The sequence below is a fragment of the Hippopotamus amphibius genome, chromosome 4, assembly GCF_030028045.1.
Source record: "Hippopotamus amphibius kiboko isolate mHipAmp2 chromosome 4, mHipAmp2.hap2, whole genome shotgun sequence".
Taxonomy (NCBI): Eukaryota; Metazoa; Chordata; class Mammalia; order Artiodactyla; family Hippopotamidae; genus Hippopotamus; species Hippopotamus amphibius.
In genome coordinates this window covers 179,560,967-179,581,821 of record NC_080189.1, presented here as the reverse complement: position 1 = coordinate 179,581,821, position 20,855 = coordinate 179,560,967, and the positions used below count along the sequence as shown (strand labels likewise).

At 38.5% G+C, this 20,855-nt stretch overlaps 1 protein-coding gene and 1 non-coding gene across 5 annotated transcripts; both read right to left on the bottom strand.

The window, feature by feature from the left end:
• Positions 1-616: 616 nt before the first annotated feature.
• GSKIP (GSK3B interacting protein) lies at positions 617-20,748 on the bottom strand. 4 transcript variants are annotated; one of them, XM_057732486.1, is made up of 3 exons: positions 20,668-20,741; positions 5,247-5,515; positions 617-2,527 (listed from the first exon to the last, which is right to left on the bottom strand). In XM_057732486.1, the coding sequence occupies exons 2-3, from the start codon at positions 5,502-5,504 to the stop codon at positions 2,366-2,368; spliced, it is 420 nt and encodes a 139-aa protein (XP_057588469.1). In that variant the 5' UTR covers positions 5,505-5,515; positions 20,668-20,741; the 3' UTR covers positions 617-2,365. The 4 variants fall into 4 exon arrangements, 1 of the variants encoding a protein (XP_057588469.1); XR_009053269.1 differs by lacking the exons at positions 617-2,527; positions 5,247-5,515 and adding exons at positions 11,167-15,781; positions 17,092-17,224 and having other exon boundaries at positions 20,668-20,709; XR_009053267.1 differs by lacking the exons at positions 617-2,527; positions 5,247-5,515 and adding exons at positions 11,168-15,781; positions 17,092-17,452 and having other exon boundaries at positions 20,668-20,748.
• LOC130852871 (small nucleolar RNA SNORA27) lies at positions 19,569-19,693 on the bottom strand. The gene has a single exon (XR_009053574.1). It is a non-coding gene; the product is annotated as a small nucleolar RNA SNORA27 (small nucleolar RNA).
• Positions 20,749-20,855: the final 107 nt, after the last annotated feature.

The window sequence follows — 20,855 nt, the reverse complement described above, 5'->3', positions numbered from 1 at the left end:
TTTTTTTAATATTTTTTTCCTACAGTATAATTTTCCCCAATTTTTAATGGCTGCATATTTTTCCATCAAGAGAATTTGGCATAACTTAACCACTCTTTAGAGCCTTTTCAATTTTTCATTAGAGAAAATGACATCGTTATTGTATATTTTCTGCTGAATCATGTCCCTATGCTAGGTTTCTAGGTTATTACCAGCACAGGAGTTGTAAGCTTTGTAAAGGCTCTATTACCAATATTTTCCAGAAAGGTTTCACCAATATATCCTCAACAGAATGTAACTGTGCTCCTCACTAAATCTTTATTGATATCATTATATTTAAATAAGAGAAACTATTAAGATTATTAGGTAAAATGGCTCACCATAGCTAAACCTATCTTCCTTTCTTGAATTACTGGTCTGGTTGAACATCTTTCAGGTGGTTACTGGACACTGTATATTTTTCTGAGTTGATATTATTTGCCTCTTGTTCTCTTTTTTTTTTTACTGACTTATAAGAGTTACTTATTTGGAGTTTCTTTTTTTCCATTTCTTTTGGAAATGAAATCAAGGCTTAATTTATCTGGTTAAATTCTTTTAAATATCTAGGTAAAATGAAACTTTTAATATTTAGTGGAAGTTTTAATATGTGTAGTTTTATTGATGTCTTCTCTCTCTGTTGCTCTTTCATAGTCATAAAAAGAGCAAATCACTGCACAATGAAATGGAAGAATACAGAATTCAAAAATAGAAATGGAAGCTCTTGGAATCAAACATTTATCACAAAATGAACTCTTTCAACTTTTAAACATACAATCACTTTTCTCCATACTTAACCCAAAATTAGTAAACAGAATTTTATTCAAAGTTTACAAATATCCTTTACATTTAGCCTGAGATTAAGCATGAGAAAGTTCAACCTGAAGTTAGACTTCATTGCCCAAACACTTAAGCATCTGAAAATAAAGCTGAGGATGAATGTTCATGGAGCAAACATAATTTAAGCATTCCAATGAATTCTGACAACGAATGGTTAACCAAATCAAATTTTCACTTGCTCTGGTCTACATGATCTTCAGAGCCTAAAAGTACCTATTATTTAATAATGGTTTTAAAAAGTCTTCAAATGACAAATTATGAAGGTGTGTCCTGATGTGGAATTTTAATTTAACATTTCTATAGTTGCTGCTTTAGTCTAGTGTTAAAAAAACAACTCCCCAATCCTTATTATTCAGCATGTACTTGAAAACCTGTAGCAGCATGGTGTAGTTTCTTCTTATAAATATTAGTACCTGTAATAAAATAGAAAATACAGATCTCCCTTTTTCAAATATTAAGTCTCTGAATGCTTCATTCATCCTTTGGTTTCAAACCTATACAATGTACTCATGACATTGTAGAGTTAGCATTGAGACAGAACACTGTACATCTGTTGAGGAAGGAGGGGTGCTGTGGGAATACCAAAGCACTACATAATAGAAAGTACATGTTGAAGCAAAAATACTTTCTGAATATATACTGTACATTATGTAAACAAACATTCACAATAAGAATCAACACAGGCCAAAATATTGTTTTTTAGGAACTCAAAGTCATTTTTCTTTTAAATCACACACACATTGAAGATGCTTTTTGTTAGGAAAAGAGTGGAGCCTGTTCCTATATTTGTTCATGTGCTTAAATATCTTGGAAACAAGTAATTGTTACATTCATTTGCTAGCGGTTTGTCCTTTTAGTTGGCTGGCTGTTGCAAACAAGGAATACAGTACTATTTCAGTACCTGTTTTTTCATGTAATACTAGCTACGTAATATATAATTAATCCATTTTTATCAATCCATATTAATAATATAAATACATTAAATGAAGCAGTGAATTTCAAAATTTGTGCAGGGGAAACTAGTTGATAATTTGTTTCCGATAAGGCTAGTAGCAAAATAATGACTACAAAGTCAGTCCAAGCTAGTAGTAAACCCCTGATTTAGCAAGCTGAATCAAAGTTTGAAGTTAGGTCATTTTATTTCCTCTATTACTGTGCAAATCTAGAAATTCCTATGTAAGAGAGAGTGCTGGCAGCATCAAAGTCCTGCAGGAAGAGAATGAAACACTGATTAGGTTTTTGAAATGCAGGGATACTCTATAAAGAAATTTGAATGGCTTAATGATGGTGTCACAGCAATAGCCTCAGGATTTCCTTAATGAATCAGAAACTAAGAAAGACAATTAATTAGTCAAGAAAGTTCTCAATCAAAAGCCTAAATGTGAAGCAAAAAATGATAAAAACGCAAAACCAAAGATGCTATTGTCTACTATGACCATATGTGAGAATCTCAAGCTTTATGTCAACATTGTGTACCAGCAGCTGCCCCCTCTAACAGGAAAACACTTAGTCATGACTGTCCATCCCTTTTCAAAGCTTCCAGCCTTTGAAGGAGTGCATTTCCAAATGCTTCCCGGTAGGCAGGACTGAGTGTATCCAGCAAGGAGTAGACTGTTTCATGGTAGGGAGTCTGCAAATGATCATCCACCTGGTCAAAAACATAACCTACCACCTGCAAGAGAAATGCAAGAGTGAATAATCAGGTTTCATCTTGGTGCAGAAAGCAAAAAAAACCCTAAGTTTTTACGTGGGTCATTCTCTAATGACATTATGTATTTCTCAATCAATAGTTAGAATACACATATTTTTAATACAATCTGTAATATTTAAGCAATTCATAATGTACAGGAACATCACCAGCAAAATGCTCTCATTATAATTTTTTCCCCCAAATTTAAAAGATTTGATTTACTTACCCTTGATCCTAAAGGCACGTAAAATACGGAAAGAATTTAAAAAGCTATACGAAAACTATTTCATTTTCATGGTCTAAAACATGCTTCTATTTATTTTGGTTTTTTTTTGCCACGCCACGCAGTATACAGGATGTTAGTTCCCCTAACTAACCCGAGGCCCCTGCAGTGGAAGTGTGGAGTCTTAACCACTGGACCGCCAGGGAAGTCCCCATGCTTCTATTTAATTCCACACATAGTGAGGGTCTTTTTTATAAAGGCAGTATAATAAATAATTACATTTATTATCAGTAGTAGTATAGTATTATTAGTCCATGTTTTTATCATTATTTATGTGATTTGGACTTTTTTAAATAAAGAATTCTAAAATTTATTTATACTTTTAATTCTGCTTTACAATTAGTTATCTGAAATGTCACTTTCATTACTAATACATTACTTACCTGCTCAACTCTGTGAGATAAAAGGGAATGTTATTCTGTGTGTGTTTCTCTGTGTTTTTTCCTTTAAACACAGCTAAAGCTTTTTTCGCCAACAAGATTATAAGACCCATATCATGGTTCACCAGCACAGCATAGGGCAAAATCAACTTAGGTTTTGCTGACTTCATTAAAGGCTGTGAATTCCCCATATGAACCCTAAATTTTTATGACATTTATTCACGTCATAAGAGATGTAACTTTATGCTACAAACATAAGCAGAGTTGTTGTTTTTATGAAAAGCAGAGGCAGACACTTAAGAAGTGCAACCACTTTGGAAGCACGCTCCGTCCCGGCATTTTCTACAGCAGGTTACAATTTGTTTGCCCCTCTCTTATCCTTGCTAGGCTGTGGTCTTCTCCGGGACAGGGATCATGTCTTATTCACATGGTATGATTTCTAATTCCTGACACAGGACAGTTACTCAGTAAACGTCAACTGAATCAGACTGCAAAAACAAATATTTGATTACTTAACATGCCAGGTTTCATAACTGATCGAGGTCTTTCTGTAAACGTTATTCACATAACCATCCCCCAAATCCTTTCCAGCCTTTTTTTAAAAAAAAAAAATCTCCAAGTTATAGATAAAGAAGCAGGGACTCAGGCTGACTGACTCTCATCAGAACCTTTCCTACCTCATTAGAATTAAACAGTGTCAGATAGAATTAATTTACCTGGGGTCATTTATCTCTACTTTCAATTTGCCTATTTCTATTTAAGATCCATTCTAAAGACTACAAGTTTTTGGTACAAATTTAGGGATTTAGGAAGGGGAGCACAAAGATTAGTTAATTCCAGGACTACTCCCAAAGCCACTGAGGAACTGAGAGTAGTGATAATGCAGGCCTTCCGATCCGCTTCAATGTAAGCCATCCTCTATCAAGGGATACACAGAACACATGATTCACATACATCTGAGGCAAACTGAATCTAGTGACATAAAGAGATGCTCATGTGCTTGTTTAACGTATCACATGACATCCTTACTTGCTTAAACCGTGTGCTCTACTCTATGATACTTCACAACTTTGGAGCAACTACTCTTATCAGATATAGAAACAGAAAAGTCAGAGATTTTTGACCAAGACTGAAGGTTATTTATTTATTTATTTGGGCCACGCGGTGAGGCTTTCAGGATCTTAGTTCCCCGACCAGAGATTGAACCCGCAAGCTTGGCAGTGAAAGTGCAGAGTTATAACCACTGGACTGCCAGGGAATTCCCAAGGTTAATTAATTAGTAAAGTTAAAGTAGACATTTCTAATGTCTATTCCTTTGCGCAGTAGGTCAAATATTTTCATCTACACAGTAAGTGTCTTTTTTTGTGTTTTTTTTTTAATGAAAAGTTGCTCTCGGGCAGTGCTGTCTTCTAAACTCAGGATTCTGATTTAAAGGATGTAGAAAGGTCATTCCGCCAAGAAAAGCTTACAGGTAATAAAAGACATTCTTGGCAATCTGGAGGCGGAGCAATCTGGTGTGACAATGTATATATTTATTGCCCTGTAGCTTGTGAGATCTTATTCCCAGACCAGGGATGGAATCCGGGCCCTCGGCAGTGAAAGTGCAGAGTCCTAACCACTGGACCGCCAGGGAATTCCCTCAAGTATGTTGTTTTAGTAGAAGAGACATTTATAAGAGATGGAAAAAGATTCAACAGAATGACTGCAAAACTCATCCAATGCAGAAAATGCATAATTTTGGTAGACATATTTAGCTAGAGATAAGAAATAATTTGGGGGGGGGGGATGATGCTTACAACAAAATACTCTGTAAATCAACTCTGTTTTTTTTCAAAAAATTCCGTTTTCCCATGTTAACTAAAAGACATTAGAATTAATAACAATTCCTAGGGGGAAAAAAGCTTTCCTTAAAAAAATCTTGGAAGCTACTGAGTGTCACATTCTCATCTAACACTCTTTCCCGCTCTCTGATCCTGACCCTTTTGATCAAGTGCTAAAGATGTAATTTTTTTTTTCTCTAAAGAGAAAAGTGACTTACCCTGAGCCCTGCTTCAGTGAGCTCCAGGCAGTATCTATTCCTTTCTCTTGTTTCCACGTTGATATAGGCCACATCGTCTGCACAGCGCAGGGTTTTTGAGACAAACATGGTGTTAACAGCAAAAAGAACATCATTTACAACTGCTTCAGCTTCCAGCCTCATGTCTTTCATATCAGTTCCTTCAAAGCCATTAAGCTCTGCATCTTCTTCAAATCCTGACACACTGCTCATCTCCATGGGATTACAGTCTGTTTCCATTCTGCAAAAAACTGGACATAAAACTGGCTTATAGAAAGACACTCCACATACTAATGTTTGATTAAAAGCAGCTATGCCTACAACCGCTATTTATTAGAAAACGTTAATGAGCTAACAACTTTTAGGGAAAATACTGCCTAAAACAATTTTCAGTAGTTTTTCACAGCAAAATTACAGATACCTATAGGTTAAAAAAAAAAAAATCTCTCTTCACTTCTCCCTAAAATGTTAACCCCCATGTTAGTAAGAATTCAGAATATTAATTTTTAGCTATTTCAAACAATGCCAATGTAAAAATCCTAGTAGCTACTTCTTTTTAAATGTATTATTATTTTTCTAGGATATTTAGAACTGTAATTGCTGAGTCAAAGTATATACTCATTTTAACTTTTTTTCTTCTTTGGCTATGTTGGGTCTTCTTGCTGCGCTTGGGCTTTCCCTAGTTGTGGCGAGCAGGGGCTACTCTTCCTTGAGCTGTGCAGGCTTTTCATTACAGTGTCTTCTCTTGTTGCAGAGCACGGGCTCTAGGCACATGGGCTTCAGTAGTTGCAGCATGCAAGCTCAGCAGTTGTGGTGCATGGGCTTAGTTGCTCCACAGCACATGGGATCTTTCCAGACCAGGGATTGAATCTGTGTCCCCTGCATTGGCAGGCGGATTCTTAACTACTGCGCCACCAGGGAAGCCCCTTATTTTAACTTTTAATAGATACTGCTGATTCACCCTTCAAAAAAAGCTGTACTGACTGGTACTTCACCAACAGAATATGAAGAACTGTGCTCTTTTTCACCACACCCTTTCCAACCCTTTTTAATATTTGCCAACTTGAGAGGCAAAGAATGATGTCTCATTGTTTATGTATTTCCTTGATTAAACAACATTTGGGTATTTATAGGATATTTTTAGTTCCAAGATCATACAGCTATTAAGAAGAAACAAAACAAAACAAAAGGAAATGAACTAAGGTGGTCTGAGATCAGAGTTTAAGTCTACGTACTACAGGACACTCTCAATAGCTCCTTTTATGACTTCTGGATTTGGGGTTTTGCGTAAGAAGCAACCTTCCCCATTCCATGATTACATTTTAAAACCCTGCAAATTACCTTTTGAATTCTCATTCTCTATCTCTATATTTCACTCTTTGACCCGTCTGCAATTTATTCTGTGTAGCTTTATTTTTCAAGCGGGAAGCTTTTGTCCCAACACTAATTATTGAATAACTCCTGTTTTTACTATTTACTTGAACTGGCTCACATGTTAAACTTTGAAAAAAATTATTTCCTGTGCTAACTTGATCCAATATTACTGCTAGTCTGCTATGTAGTTCTTGCATCTCTTCTGTGACTGGGGAGCTGTTGAGTATTGTTAGAAGTTCGAAATGTATGGATGAGGAAAGTTAATAAATGTGAGATTGCTTTGGAATGTAAAAAGAGCTTTTGAGAACAAGATATTATACTTTATTTTTACCTGTAGGCTTTAAAAGTAAATTAAGATTTCATTTCTCTGATATGGATTAAGCTTCTACTGTCCTAAATATAGGACGACTCTTCAACTTGTTATGAACATTTACTTGTATTGTCTATTACCTTACAAATTCCATCTCTTTTTCTAACGTTAACAAATTGTGCCCTATTTGTGTGATGTTCAAAATCCTTTAAATTAGTAGTTCTCAATTGCGGCCACAAACCCCATCTCAGTGAAAATGAATCAAAACCCCTGGGGGATTTTTCTGCGTATTTTTTCAGAGTTTCTGGGTGATTCTACTGATAGCCAATGATCTGAACTGTTAGCAAAAATCTTAAGGGGCTTGAGTTCCTACTGGTTGGTGCAAGTCACCTGCACATGATAAAAGTCAAAACTATTTGCTAAAGGCAACTTATGATAAACTCTGTAAAGCTATTTCAAAAAGCTACAGAGCAAACATACAAATAATGTAACACTCTAATCCTGTTTCAACTAATGATATTTTAAGGGTTCTTTATCTTGTCTCCCACAGCACTTTACAGGATTAATCACTCACTACTAACAATACAAGTTAATTATAAATTTATCAGTTATTGCTGGAGGAATTTGTCAGATAACTGAAATCCAATGTTGACTTACTATACATGAAAGTGAAAATGTTTGGTTTTCTATAATTTCTACCTTCTCTATAAAGAATCATTATACTCCTTAATATTATATTTGGTTTTATGTATAAGAAATGAGCCCATTTTACTTTTTTACAGTTTTGAAGATTTTGAAATGTGACTGTCTACTATAAATCTCAACATCGTGAATGCTAAACATCTTTATTTTGCTCAAGTAATCAAGTACCTCAATTACGATGTCAAAAATAACAACTGTTACATGAAAAAGATATTTATATGAGAAAGTTTGACAAAGAAAGAGTCTAATTCATTGCAACTAGGACCATAATGATAGGAAAAGCTGAAGAATCCAATACTAGAATGTAAGAAATCCTCGCAGGTCATCAAACTGTTGTGTAGTAATTAGCACCAACTTGCAAAAAAGAGAAAGACACTTTTCCTAAGACTGTGAACTTTCAGGAGATTTTTCTCTGAAATGTTTTGAACGATGCATAAAACAGCAGACACATCCAGAACTTTCGATGATGCATATAAATGGATAGATTTTCATACTGAAGCATTACGTAAGTTAACATTTTAAGCTATCATTTTAAAGTATTATTACAATTATCTTTTGTTGGTTATGACAAGCTCTGGATTATTTATCAATATCTTTTCCCCGCCTAATAGCATCCAGATTTTCCAAGGGGAATTCTAATACCTCCCCTTCCCCTACTGAGTAAAGTAACCAAGCAATGTAAGTAAGGTTGACCCCAATCCCGGTTGAAGACTGTCCTGAACTTCTCAACACATGGAATTCCTCCTAGTCACTTTAATGCAGGATAGTTTACAGCACACAGCCCCGGCTGTTCCTGGTAGCCATCCCAAGATAAGGGAAATGCAAGGATGATGCTGACAGTGGGAAAAGAACAGAGCCAAGAGATTCACAGAGAAATGAAGCCAGAGCCCTGACGGCTGCCCAACCTTTGCACTTTTCGGTTATTGCAGCCAATAAATTGGCATTATTTTACTGGCAAGTGAAAGCATACTGAATTAGGAGTCTGCCCAAAACGAAAAGCGCTCATGAATGTACCTCTTCAACAGCTTCATAGAAGAGGTTTAAAAAAACGGAACCCTGATGATATTTTTGTGCCTGTCGTACAGAAAGTGCTTAATAAAAAGCTTTGTAGAATGTGAGTATCAGCATGTGTATTAGTTTCCTATTGCTGCTATAACAAATGACCACAAACTTAGTGGCTTAAAACAACACGGATTAATTTTCTTACAATTCTGGAGGTGAGAATTCTACAATCAAGATGTTAGCAGGGCTACATTCCTTCTGGAGCCTTCAGGAGAGAATCTGTTTCCTTCTCTTTCTAGCTTCTAGAAGTTGTCTGCATTCCCTGGCTTACAGTTCCTTCCTCCACCTTCAAAGCACATCACACCAATCTCTAGTTCTGTGGTCATATCTCCTTTTTTTCTGACTCCTGGCACCTGCACTCCCTTTTATGAGGACCTTTGTGACTGCTTACATTGGGCCCCCTTGAACATTCCAGGATAACTTCCCCATCCAAGGTCCTTCACTTGAACAAACCTGCAAAGTTTCTTTTGTCATATAAGGTAACATAGTCACAGTTTCCGGGGATTAGAACATGGACATTTTGAGGGGAGGGGTCATTATTCTGCCTACCAGAGTCCATATCTTATCAGCAGGGAGAGGAGTATAAAGGTAAAGAGACTTCATTTTCTGACTTTCCTTTTTGGAACAGTCATCATTCACTTTGAAAAGGAGGTCCACAGTACTCGTCAAGCTTGCTGCTTCTCTGGAAAGGTTCCTTAGTCATAGGTTTCATGACTTCATAGTTTCTGTAACTCCAGCACCATGATCACAGCAAAATGAACTGGGGATGGGTGTTTTAATTAAAGGCACCATTTCGAGTCTGGTAAGGGGTTTATGAATTGTCCTGAATCAAGAGCTCTGTCCAACTACCCGATTCTGGATGGTGACTGGCTCATCCAATCAGATCTTCTCTTGAGGAGTATGAACACAGAGCCGCAAACATGAATTCAGTGTGATGACAGGAGCTACAGAAGCAGAGCAAGGAGCAACTGGGTAGTCTTATCAATGGGACACTACAGAAGTGGTTTCTACACTTTGATTATGCATGCCAATAACTAAAAGTATTTTGAACAGATACCTCATTACATGTATATTCATTTACATATAGTATCACAATCAGCATATCAAAACACATAAATATGAATTTACAGAGAAGGTAAAATATGAAATATAGGCTTACTTTCTTCTTACTTCTCAGTGGATTGTGTTGTGTACCCAACTGTGGAGGCCTGCACCACGACGATGGGGACGCACATGCCCATGCTGGTGAAGGAACAACTACTAGAATTACTACTGAAACACTAGAGATGCTGTCAGCTTAACCAGAATGGTTGACTCACCAATGTGAGTTCTGTAAAAATCCCTGGATTCCCTTTCTGTAGGCAAAACAACTTATCATCGTATGAGAAATTCTAGACCAGTAGAACTCTGTGCAACGATGGAAATGTTCTTTATCTATGTTGTCTGTAGCTACTATGCACATGTGGTTATTAAGCACTTGAGGTTTGGCTGGAGTGACTGAGGAACTGAATTTAAAATTTTATTTAATTTTCATTCAAATTAAAAAAGCTACTGGCTCCTCTATCAGCACAGAACTAGATCTTTGTGAATACTTATGGATAATATAATGAACTGTGTTTATATTATTATTGAAAAAAATCAACAGATATAAAGGTACTAAATTCAGCTTATTTTATACATAAGTAGCAAGATTTAGAAATAAGTATGTTAGAAAATCTATTTTGAATCCTAGCTATTCTATGGAGGGAGATTAACCATCAATGTTTCAAATGGTAAAAACTAATGAATTGGCCTTCCTAGGTGGCACAGTGGTAAAGAATCTGCCTGCCAATGCAGGGGACACGGGTTCGAGCCGTGCCCTGGGAAGATTCCACATGCCACGGAGCAACTAAGCCCATGTGCCACAACTACTGAGCCTGTGCTCTAGAGCCCGTGAGCCACAACTATTGAGCCCATGTGCCGCAACTACTGCAGTCCACGTGCCTAGAGCCCATGCTCCACAACAAGAGAAGCCACTACAATGAGGAGCCTGTGCACCACAATGAAGAGTAGCCCCCGCTCGCCACAACTAGAGAAAGCCCGTGTGCAGCAACAAAGACCCAACACAGCCAATAAATAAATTAAATAAAAAACAAAAAAACAAAAAACTAATGAATTACTTCCATTTTTTAATCTTGTCAATTTAGACTCTAAGTTTATGTATCCAGCATTTTTCTAAGCATTAGAATATTAATTAAACATGTTTACTGGTAGTTTATAGCCCAATTTGGGAGATAAGACAGGCACATGAAATATGTACACAAATATTAATGTCATGCACATGCATCATAATTATAACATAAGAAATGTATAATTAGAGAAAACAATGATATGCTTGGTCTTACTACAAACTTACCACTAAACTTGTATAAACTTGGGCTGGCCATGTAACCTCACTGTGCCCATGGTTTTCTCATTTATAGTACAAGGGGGAATGGACAGGAAATTCTTTACTGCTCTTGAGAGTTCTGACATTCCATGATTTATGACATAATTGTTAGTTACTGCAGGGCTTGACTTATGGAACAGGTCAGTCAAAACTGGGCTTGAATAAGCACAGATGAAAAATTATGCATAAGCAGAGAAGACTTGAGAGTTGTGAAGGATCCTTCAGAGGAATAAACTAAGTCTAGGGTGCGGCAGGAATTGTAAGGAAACTAGCCTAGGTAGTCTATTACAAGGTAAATGCTAAGCGAGTAATAAATAGAAATGGCCCAATCTGACAGGATGCTAATACCCAGACAACAGAATTTGATTTTGATATAACAGGCTGTGTTAAGCTCTCAAGAATGGGAAAAGCAGTGTCTTTATATTTAAAGTACATTTCTTGTAGGCAGCATATAGTTTGCTTTTTCATCCAATTGATAATCTCTACCTTTTAATTGGACTATTTAGACCATTTACATTTAATATGATTACTATGATTGATGTGGTTACTATCTTGCTGTTTGTTTTCTATTTGTCCCAACTGTACTTTATTCCCTTTTCCTTATTTTTCTGCCTACTTCTGGACTGACCACTTTTTAGGATTCTATTTTACATCCTTTGCTGGCTTAACTCTTCATTGAATTTGTGCTATTTTTGTCATACATTTTACTTCTACATATGTTAGAAACTTCATAATACATATTATTTTTGCTTTATTATTATTTTTAACTGTTTTTTGGCCTTGCCAAGTGGCTTGTGGGATTTCAGTTCCCTGCCCTGGGATTGAACCCAGGCCATGGCAGTGAAAGCTTGGAATCCTGACCCGTAGGCCACCAGGGAATTCCTGTTATTTTTTGCTTTAAACAGCTACTTTTCAGAGAGATTTAGCTTAATAAAAAAAAAAGCATTTTACATTTAACCATATAGTTATTATTTCTGATGCTCCTCACTTCTTTGTGTTGATCTACATCTGCATCTATGATCTGTATAATTTTCCTTCTGTCTGATGGATTTTCTTAAATATTTCCTGTAGTGTAGGTCTGCTGTTGATGAATTCTTTCAGCTTTTCTATGTCTGAACAAGTCTTCCTATCACTTTCATTTTCAAAAGATATTTTTTGCTGGGCATAGAATCCTAGGCTGACTTTTTTCTTTTAAGAAAAAAACAAAGATGTTTCTCTAGTATCATCTTACTTGCACTGCTTCCCATGAGAAGTCTGATGTCATTGTTACCTTTGTTCCTCTTGGTGTAGTTTTCTTCACGTTTCTTTTGTTTGGGGTTCATTGAGCCTCTTGCATCTCTGGGCTCACAGAGTTTAGCAAATTTGGAAAAATTCTGGCTATTATTTCTTCAAACACTTATTTGTCCCTCCTCTCTTTGGGGACTTCAATTTCATGAATATTAGTCCAAGTGAAGTTGTCCTACCCTTTTGTTCATTTTTTCAGTCTATTTTCCTCTTTGTATTTCACTTTGAATAGTTTCCAATGCTATGTCGTCAAGTTCTTTTCTAATCTTTTCTTTGCAGTATCTAATCTCTTCTACCTGGGTTTGTTCATTGTTTTTTTTTTTTTTTTTAAACATTTTTCATGTCTCTACTTAATTTGCTCAATCTTTTTTCTAGTTTTTTTGAACATATGGGATAATTACAATAAATGTTTTAATGTCACTGTTATTTCTGGGTTAGTTTCAATTGATAGATTTTTCTAATTATGGGTTGTATACTGCTGCTTTGCATGCCTGATATTTTTTGACTGGATGCCAGATTGTGTGGACTTTTACCTTGTATGGTGCTGGATATTTTTATATTCCTATAAATATTGTTGAGCATTGCCCTGGGATGTAGTTATCTGGGAAAAGTTTGATCCTTTCAGGTCTTGCCTCTAGGCTTTTTAAGGCAGTATCAAAACTGATTCAGTCCCTGGTTAATTTTTTTCCCGACTATGGAGGCAAAACCTTTCTGAGTACTCTACCTGATGGCCTATGAATTATGAGATTTTTCGTTCTGGGGGAGAGGAAGTGGAACTATCACTGGTCCTGTCTGAGTTCTGAAAATCCCTCTAATTCTGGGGGGTAGTTCTTTTCCCCAGTCCTGGGTAGTTTCCTCACACCTATGTATTGATCAGTATTCTGCTGCAGACTGGAGGGGGATCCTCTGTACACATCCATGGCTCTCACTAAGAAGCTCTCTACCTCCTAGGACTCTGTCCTAGCTGCCTTGGCCTTCCTGGACTCCTAGCTTCATATCCTCAATTCAGGTAGACTGCTGGGTTCTACCTGAACTTCTCTCAAGAAAATGCCAGGCAATAATCTCGCGCATATTGCCTCTCAGGGATCACAGTCCTTCCTGCCTAATGCTCAAAGTCTCAAAACCATTGTTTCATGTATTTTTGCCCACTTTTTTCTTGTTTCAGGTGGAAGGGTAAATCTGTCCCTATTACTCTATCTTTGCCAGAAGTGGAAATCCTGTTAGCCAGTTTGGGGCTAATTTTGCAATCTGATTTCATCAGTTTTTCTTTCATCGATTTTCAATGTCTCTCCTGTGTTACTCTGAATCAACTTCACCATCTTGCTGGTTTTCTCATTAATGAGTTAAATACATTTTTGACACATGCTCACTATACGTTTGAATAAGGCACACGTTTTTATTTTTTATTTTATTTACACAAAGGCTTGTATATAGATTTATTCATAATACTTCCTGTTTTCAAACATGAAACAACCAATGTATTATCAATACAAGAATGCATAAAGCCATTGTGTTTTATCCATAAAATAGAATATTACTTAGCAATAAAAATTAATGAGCTACTGATTCACATGACAAGTCTTGTACCTAAAACCATGATGATAAAGGGGAGGAAGGCAGGCACAAGAGACTATATACTTTAAGATACTACTTATTTGAAAGTGTAGAAAAACTGTGGAGACACAAATCAGATTCGTAGTTGCCAGGGGCTGGGCTTGGGGAGAAAACTGACTGCAAATTGCCCCTTGTGACACTGAAGTTTGAAGGCACGCGTTTTTAACTTAAAAAATTATATTTTGACACAACTTTCAGACTTTTAATCCTTCCAAATTCAGCTCAGACACATCTGTTTCAGGATTCTATATCTGAACTCAAGGGAGAGTTAATCACTATACTCTCCTTCCTTAGGATTTGTTTTGGTACCTCCGTACCTACCATATCTCACTGCAAATGGAGGTCTGTGGTGTCAATATCACCAGCAGAGTGTCTGGCATAAAGCAGGTCTTCATTAAATACTTTCTGCATGAAGAGACCAAAGGAAAAATACTAACTTTCTGCTTCTCCAGCTGTAGTACTTAGCTCTGTGACAAGGGGCATACAAAGCTTCAGGATAAACATAGTAGACACTCCTGGAAAATACACATCACTGTTGGGTTGTAGTAACAATATTACGAAGTGTGATGCAAAATTGTCTAGAATTTTAAAGCAAATGGCAGTCTTAAGCCATGTCCTCTTTAGGTTATGCTTCCCCACTCCTAGGGTTTCCTTTGCCTCTGAGAGAAATAGCTGAGTGAAAAATAAGTAAGAGAAGGACTGCTTTAATCCAAGGAATTAACCAAAAAAGCTGAAAATTCCAGGCACTGGGTCTGAGGGTATAAAGTTAATAGGCAGAGGCTGGAGCTGGTGGAAGAGTGGAATGTTAGTACTGGGTTGGAGCTTCTCTAAGTCTTTATAGCCCTTCCCCCTTCAGTTGTAATAATGATCTTTATTACAAATTAAGGTAATTATTGATGGCTCTTACTTCTGTTGGTATAATTTGGGGGCTGTGTTAGTGGTTTTAGAGGATTCATGAGACTGGTTATCAAGATACTGATTACTAAGTCCTTCACTCTTCATTTCTTTTATTTTTTATTTTTTGGCTGCGCCGGGTTTTAGTCGTGGCACGAGGGATCTTCGTTTCTGCATGCGGGATCCAGTTCCCAGACCAGGGATGGAACCCAGGACCCCTGTATTGGGAGTGTGGAGTCTTAACCACTGAACCACCAGGGAAGTCCCCTACTTCTTAATTTTTTTATATTTTAATTTTCTATGGCAGAAAAATGTATTATGTTTGCAGTAAGACAAAAAACTTTAAAGAAAGAAAGTAAAGATGAATAAAGTTGGTTAATTAGCAACATTTAGAATTTAGGCAAAGCTAAAGCTAGTTTAACCTTTATTTTCTGTAACACAACATTTAATGCTTTCAACAGCTCTGAGATATAGATTTTGACATTAAAATTTTACATCAGAATAGTCTGCAGCATTACAAATATACATTATTTGTAATTCAAATAAAAATGGCTTATTTTTCCATGTGTACACTGATTTATAAAATTATTCTTCACCCCACTTTCACCAAAGACACACACGTATCACCTAGAAATAAGGAGCCAAGCCAGCAGAACTGTCTTGTCCTTCAGCTCATTCAGGAGGAAGGTGACGGTGAAGAAATGTTAGGCAGTTCATGACTCCGGCGAAATCTCATCTGGCAACTAGGAAGGTACTCCAGGGGAAGTCCTTTAGACTGTAAATAGGCGACAACCTACAACAGCTCTGCGAACAGTCTTTCCTTAGAAGCCAGAAATCGTAAATGCGATTCTAAGAAACGAGTAAAAAATTGAATGCTTAAGGAACCAAAACCAAAATAACTCCAGGAATTAGTGTTGTTTCTATATAACCCTCTAGGTTATATAGAGGATTTGATATTTAATATAAGGCACATTCTAACCAACATAAAAGAAATCAATATCTAAAGAGATATGAAGCAGGAAACCTCTTTGTTTACCATTTAAACTTTAAACTGGCTCTCTACCAGACTCTGAGCAATATTCTGCTGCCAGCACCTTCAAAAACTGGAATACCTCATGGGTGCTTTTAGATATTCTGGCAGATTGCTTCACCTTGCATAAAGTTTCCAAATGATTCCTTATAACATCATACATAACTCACTTAGGAACTGCTCTTACTTCATCTCTTGGTGTAATTTGGGGGCTGTGTTAGTAGTTTGGGGAGAATTCATGAAACCAGTTTTCAAGATATTGATCACTAAATTCTTTACCCTCTGCTTCTTAATTTAGTGGACTTTGTTTTGTTTCATCACAAATTTATAGCATCAAAGAGCTAGCAAAAGACTAGATTTGTCCTTGATGACAAAAGAATGGGCGAAGAAAGACGTATGAGTGTCTACGTGTCCGTGTCCACAGCATGACAAAAGAACAAAGCCTCAGTGATTTCAAGAGCAGTATATAGATGTCAAAGTTACAGTTTGAAAGAAAGTTTGATTTTTCAGTTGCCATTACTACAGTCAGCTGAGGGCTAGAATGGAATACCTTAATCATGATTTCAGTTGATTCTTGAACAATACAGGTCTGAACTGCGCAGGTCCACTTACGCACAGAGCTTTTTCAATAGTATTGATAAATACTACAGTATTACACTATCCGTGCTGATTGAATTGGTGGATGTGGAACTGTGTATATGGAGGGCTGGCTATAAGTTATATGTGGATTTTCAATTTTGGGAGGGTTGGCGTCCATAACTCCAGCATTGTTCAAGGGTCAACTGTACTTTTATTTGTATCATACATCACAGTCTGGAAAATCCTCTGAACATGAACAAGAAGTAGCTATATGGCGGGATGGTTAAAGGGCTCTTTTGAACAGACTGATCTCAGCTCTGCCACTTACTCTGTGACTTGGGGCAAGATATCTTAATCCCTCTGGTCACACATTCCTCCTCCCTAAAATGAAGCCAACAAGAGCATCTACCATAAAAGGATCCAGAGAGAACTAAATGAGTAAATATATGGAAAGCACTTAGCATGGTGCTGGGCACAAAGTAAGCTCAGGAAATATTATGTTAATTGTTATATGTTAAAAATAAAGTATTTAAATATCTTTAAGACTGACCTTTGACCCTTCGACTCCAAGTTCGGTGCTCTTTACAATATGTGGAGTGGCTGTGGCTGAGGTCTTTCAGGGCTCTGAGAAGCATGCGACATGGGTACACTACCATCTTACTCCCGTCACCTCAGGAACAAGTCTTAAAAGGCCAACAACTTCTCAGCTTTTCTTTTATTTCACGTGTTAACATGGACTTCTTTCAAGGATGATTTTTTGACATGACCCATTCAGCCTCCGGTATATAGCCTCTAGCCTGTCATTTCAAATCCTTTTACAGAATTTTTCAAAAGTTGACAAGGTTTGGTTGGTAATTACCTTCATCGTCCTCAGTTAATGTTAGCTGTTAACATTTTGTACTCTGTCTTTGCTAAAACACAAAATGCTGTTAGGATGAGTTTGTACCCTATTTGAGTTAGAGGTATAATAATGGCAGATCCTAAACTTAACAATTTATGCTGAATTTCTCCTAGAAAGCATAAAATGTACGCTGCAACACACTTAACACTTTGAAAGGAGTATGTTTGTTTCTATAAAATCTTCCAATTTTTATTTTCCTCTTCTGATACTTGAAATTTCACACATTCTATGGCTGGTCTGAATGTAATTCTATATTCCAAAAGAAATCACTTATTTAACATTTCAATTTGGAAAGAAGTCAACTGTACCCATTCGCCAAAAGTCTGGTTCAAACCTCCCAAGGTCTAGTCTAATTCCCTGCCAGACTGGATCCCAGTTTCATATCACTTTGTTTACACTCTTTTTATGATAAGCATTATAATTATTCATAAACATGGCTTATTATCTTCCAAACATATCCAGAATCCAACTGCTCTTTCCCATCCTCACTTCTACCACTCTAGTCCAAGCCACTGTCATCTCTGCCTGGATTATTGCAACATCTTTCTAACTGTTCTTGCTTTTTCACTTTTGGTCCTCTCACCTCCACAAAAGTCTATTCTCAACATGGCAGTTAGCATGATCCTGTGAAAACTTTGGCCAGATTATGGCACTCCTTTTCTCAAACCCATTCACCGACTGAGTAAAAAGGCAAAGTCCTTACAGTGGCCTAGAAGGCCCTATATGACACCCCCCCCCCCACCTCCCCAAATTCCCCAGCATCTCCTCTCTCCTTTACTCCCTCCTGAGGTTTCTTGAACTCACTAAGCATGCTCTTGCCATAGGGCCTTGCGCTCTGCTGTTCCCCCTGCCTGGAAAACTCTTCCAGGTATTCACTTGCCTTGCTTCCCAGCTTTCTCTAAGTCTCTGCTAAGATGTCACCTATTAAATAAGAGAGGCCTTCCCTTACCTCCTATATAAAAGTGGCAAATCTCTCTCCATTCCCTTTATATTGCTTTATTTTTTTTTCTACAGCACTTAGCACCATGTGGTATATGATATATCTGGTTATTGTTTGTTCCCTCTCCCTTTAATAAAATGTGAGCAGTCCATGAGGGCAGGGACTTAACCTGGTCACTACTGTATCCCAGCACCTAGAACAATCCCTGGCACACAAGAGGCAATCAATAAATATTTAATGAATAAAGGAATGACCCCTCCACTACAGAACATGAGCTCCTTGAATTCCTATTTACCTTTCTCACATCACCAGTTGTGGAGACTTTCATTCAGCGGACCCTTAACAAACATTTTAATTTAATTTAATTAATTTATTTTTTGGCCGCATCAAGTTGCATGTGGGATCTTAGTTCCCCCAACCAGGGATTGAGGGGGAAGTGTGGAGTCTTAACCACTGGACTGTCAGAGAAGTCCCAACAAACCTTTTCAAATGAATGAAGAGCCAGGGAACTGAAGTTACCAAGAATGCTTGGGACTATGAAGTCTATAAAGACTGAGGGGTAGCAACAATCCCAGCACTGGAAAGCACACTGGTTCTAAAATGAAAAGGTGCTTGTGGAAAGGGGAACCACAGTTTTCTCCATCTGGCAACATCTGTGGGCAGTGTTAGTATTTCTAAGACATTCGTGAAAGTTATCAACATAGAAATAAAATCTCCTTAACCTGGTCATCTTAATTGACTATTTTTTTTTCTTTCATTAGTTTCATTTATCAATTAAACCATGAACCTTTTTACCCACAGATAGGATAAATCAACAAAGTGATGGCAAATTTACAATCATGTATTAAATCTTACTGAAATGGGGCCTAGAGGCAAACATTCCCACTTTTGAGCTCTCTTCTGATGAGGTGACAGACTCTGAAATACCAAATAATTTTAAGCAAAACCAGATCACTCATAAAACTTACAAGTTATTAAACTTTTTTGGGGGGGGCTGTGCCGCACGGTATGAGGGATCTTAGTTTCCCCATCAGGGATCGAACCCGTGTCCCCTGCAGTGGAAGGACAGAGACGGAACCACTGGACGGCCAGGGAATTCTCCTACAACTTATTAAACTTGTTATTCTCTGAAAACTAGTACTGCTTGGTAACAAACCCAACAAGACTTTCCAGTAAGTTTGTTACAATTTGTTTCCTCTGACAGGTTACAAGACAAACACCCAGTTTGCTTGAGTTTTAAAAGGATATTTCCTTTGCCCCACCTGAATGACCAATAAAGACGAGTCCAACTGGCGAAGTGAAAGGGGGGTTTAATTCACTATTCTTTTCTTTTATTATTATTATTATCATCTTTATTGGACTATAACTGCTTTACAGTATTGTGTCAATTTCTGCTTCACAACAAAGTAATTCACTATTCTTGATTAAACTGTATGCACTGCGACTCGGTTGGTTCCATACGTACATCGTTTAAGCTTCCTAACAAATCTTTGGAGATAAGATATTACTAATGTGCTCACAGTTGGCAAAGGCTCAGAGAGGGCAGTGGCCTGTTCAAGGGGGCTCGGCTAATAAGGCGCCAGGGGCAGGATTCTAACCCAGGACACCTGGCTTCCGGGCCACGGAACCCCCGCCCGCAGGCCAGCTCAGGGTGGACCAAGTTAAGAGCCGGCTCCGCCTCTGCAGGTAGTTCCCTCCTAAAAGGCAGAAACATGATTGCGCAGACTCTCAGAACAGCGTTAAGTACTTTGCCCCGGTTTCCGTGGGGTCGGAAGATTTGGGGCATCGATCAGAGAAAGCAGTTCTGCCCACAAATGCCTGGAAAACTCAAGTTTCCTGGTAGCTGGAGCAGCACACCCAGGATGAACACAGCGCCTTGGAAACTGAAAGCCGCTAGACAGACAGCAGCGAAAAGGACGCTTTGGAAAACAAGACCCGAATGAGGCGGGCGACGAATAACTTGCTGACAATGGGCACCGGTCAACCCTGGGAGTGGGGTGGGGTGGGGGGGTGGGGAGGAGGGATGCTCGCGAGGAGCTGCAGCCCTCCGCGCAGAGCCAGCGGCGCTCCGAGTGCCCGTTTCCGGGGTCCGGGTCTAAGGTGGCCGGGACGGCCCAGGCCGGATCCGCCCCCAGACCCCTCTCAGCCCGGGCACGCGGCCCCCTTCCGCCGTCGCCCCTCACGGCCCGGCCTGCAGAGCCCCGTCCCGCTCAGAGGGCCCCCAGCTCGCACTCGAGCCGCCCTCCCTCTGCCGCCGTCCCGCGTCCAGGCCCACCACGGCTCACCTGCCCGCGCGCCGCGTCCTCCTGGTACTCCCTCCCCAGGCGTCCGGAACCGACCTGCGGCACCGCCCCCTCGCCTCCCCGCCCTCGCCCCGCCCCCTCGGAGCCGGAACTGCTCCCTTCCGGTCCCTTTTCCCCGCCTCCTTCGGCGCCCCAGTGTGGCGTCATTTCCGCCGTGCTCGGCCGCGCGC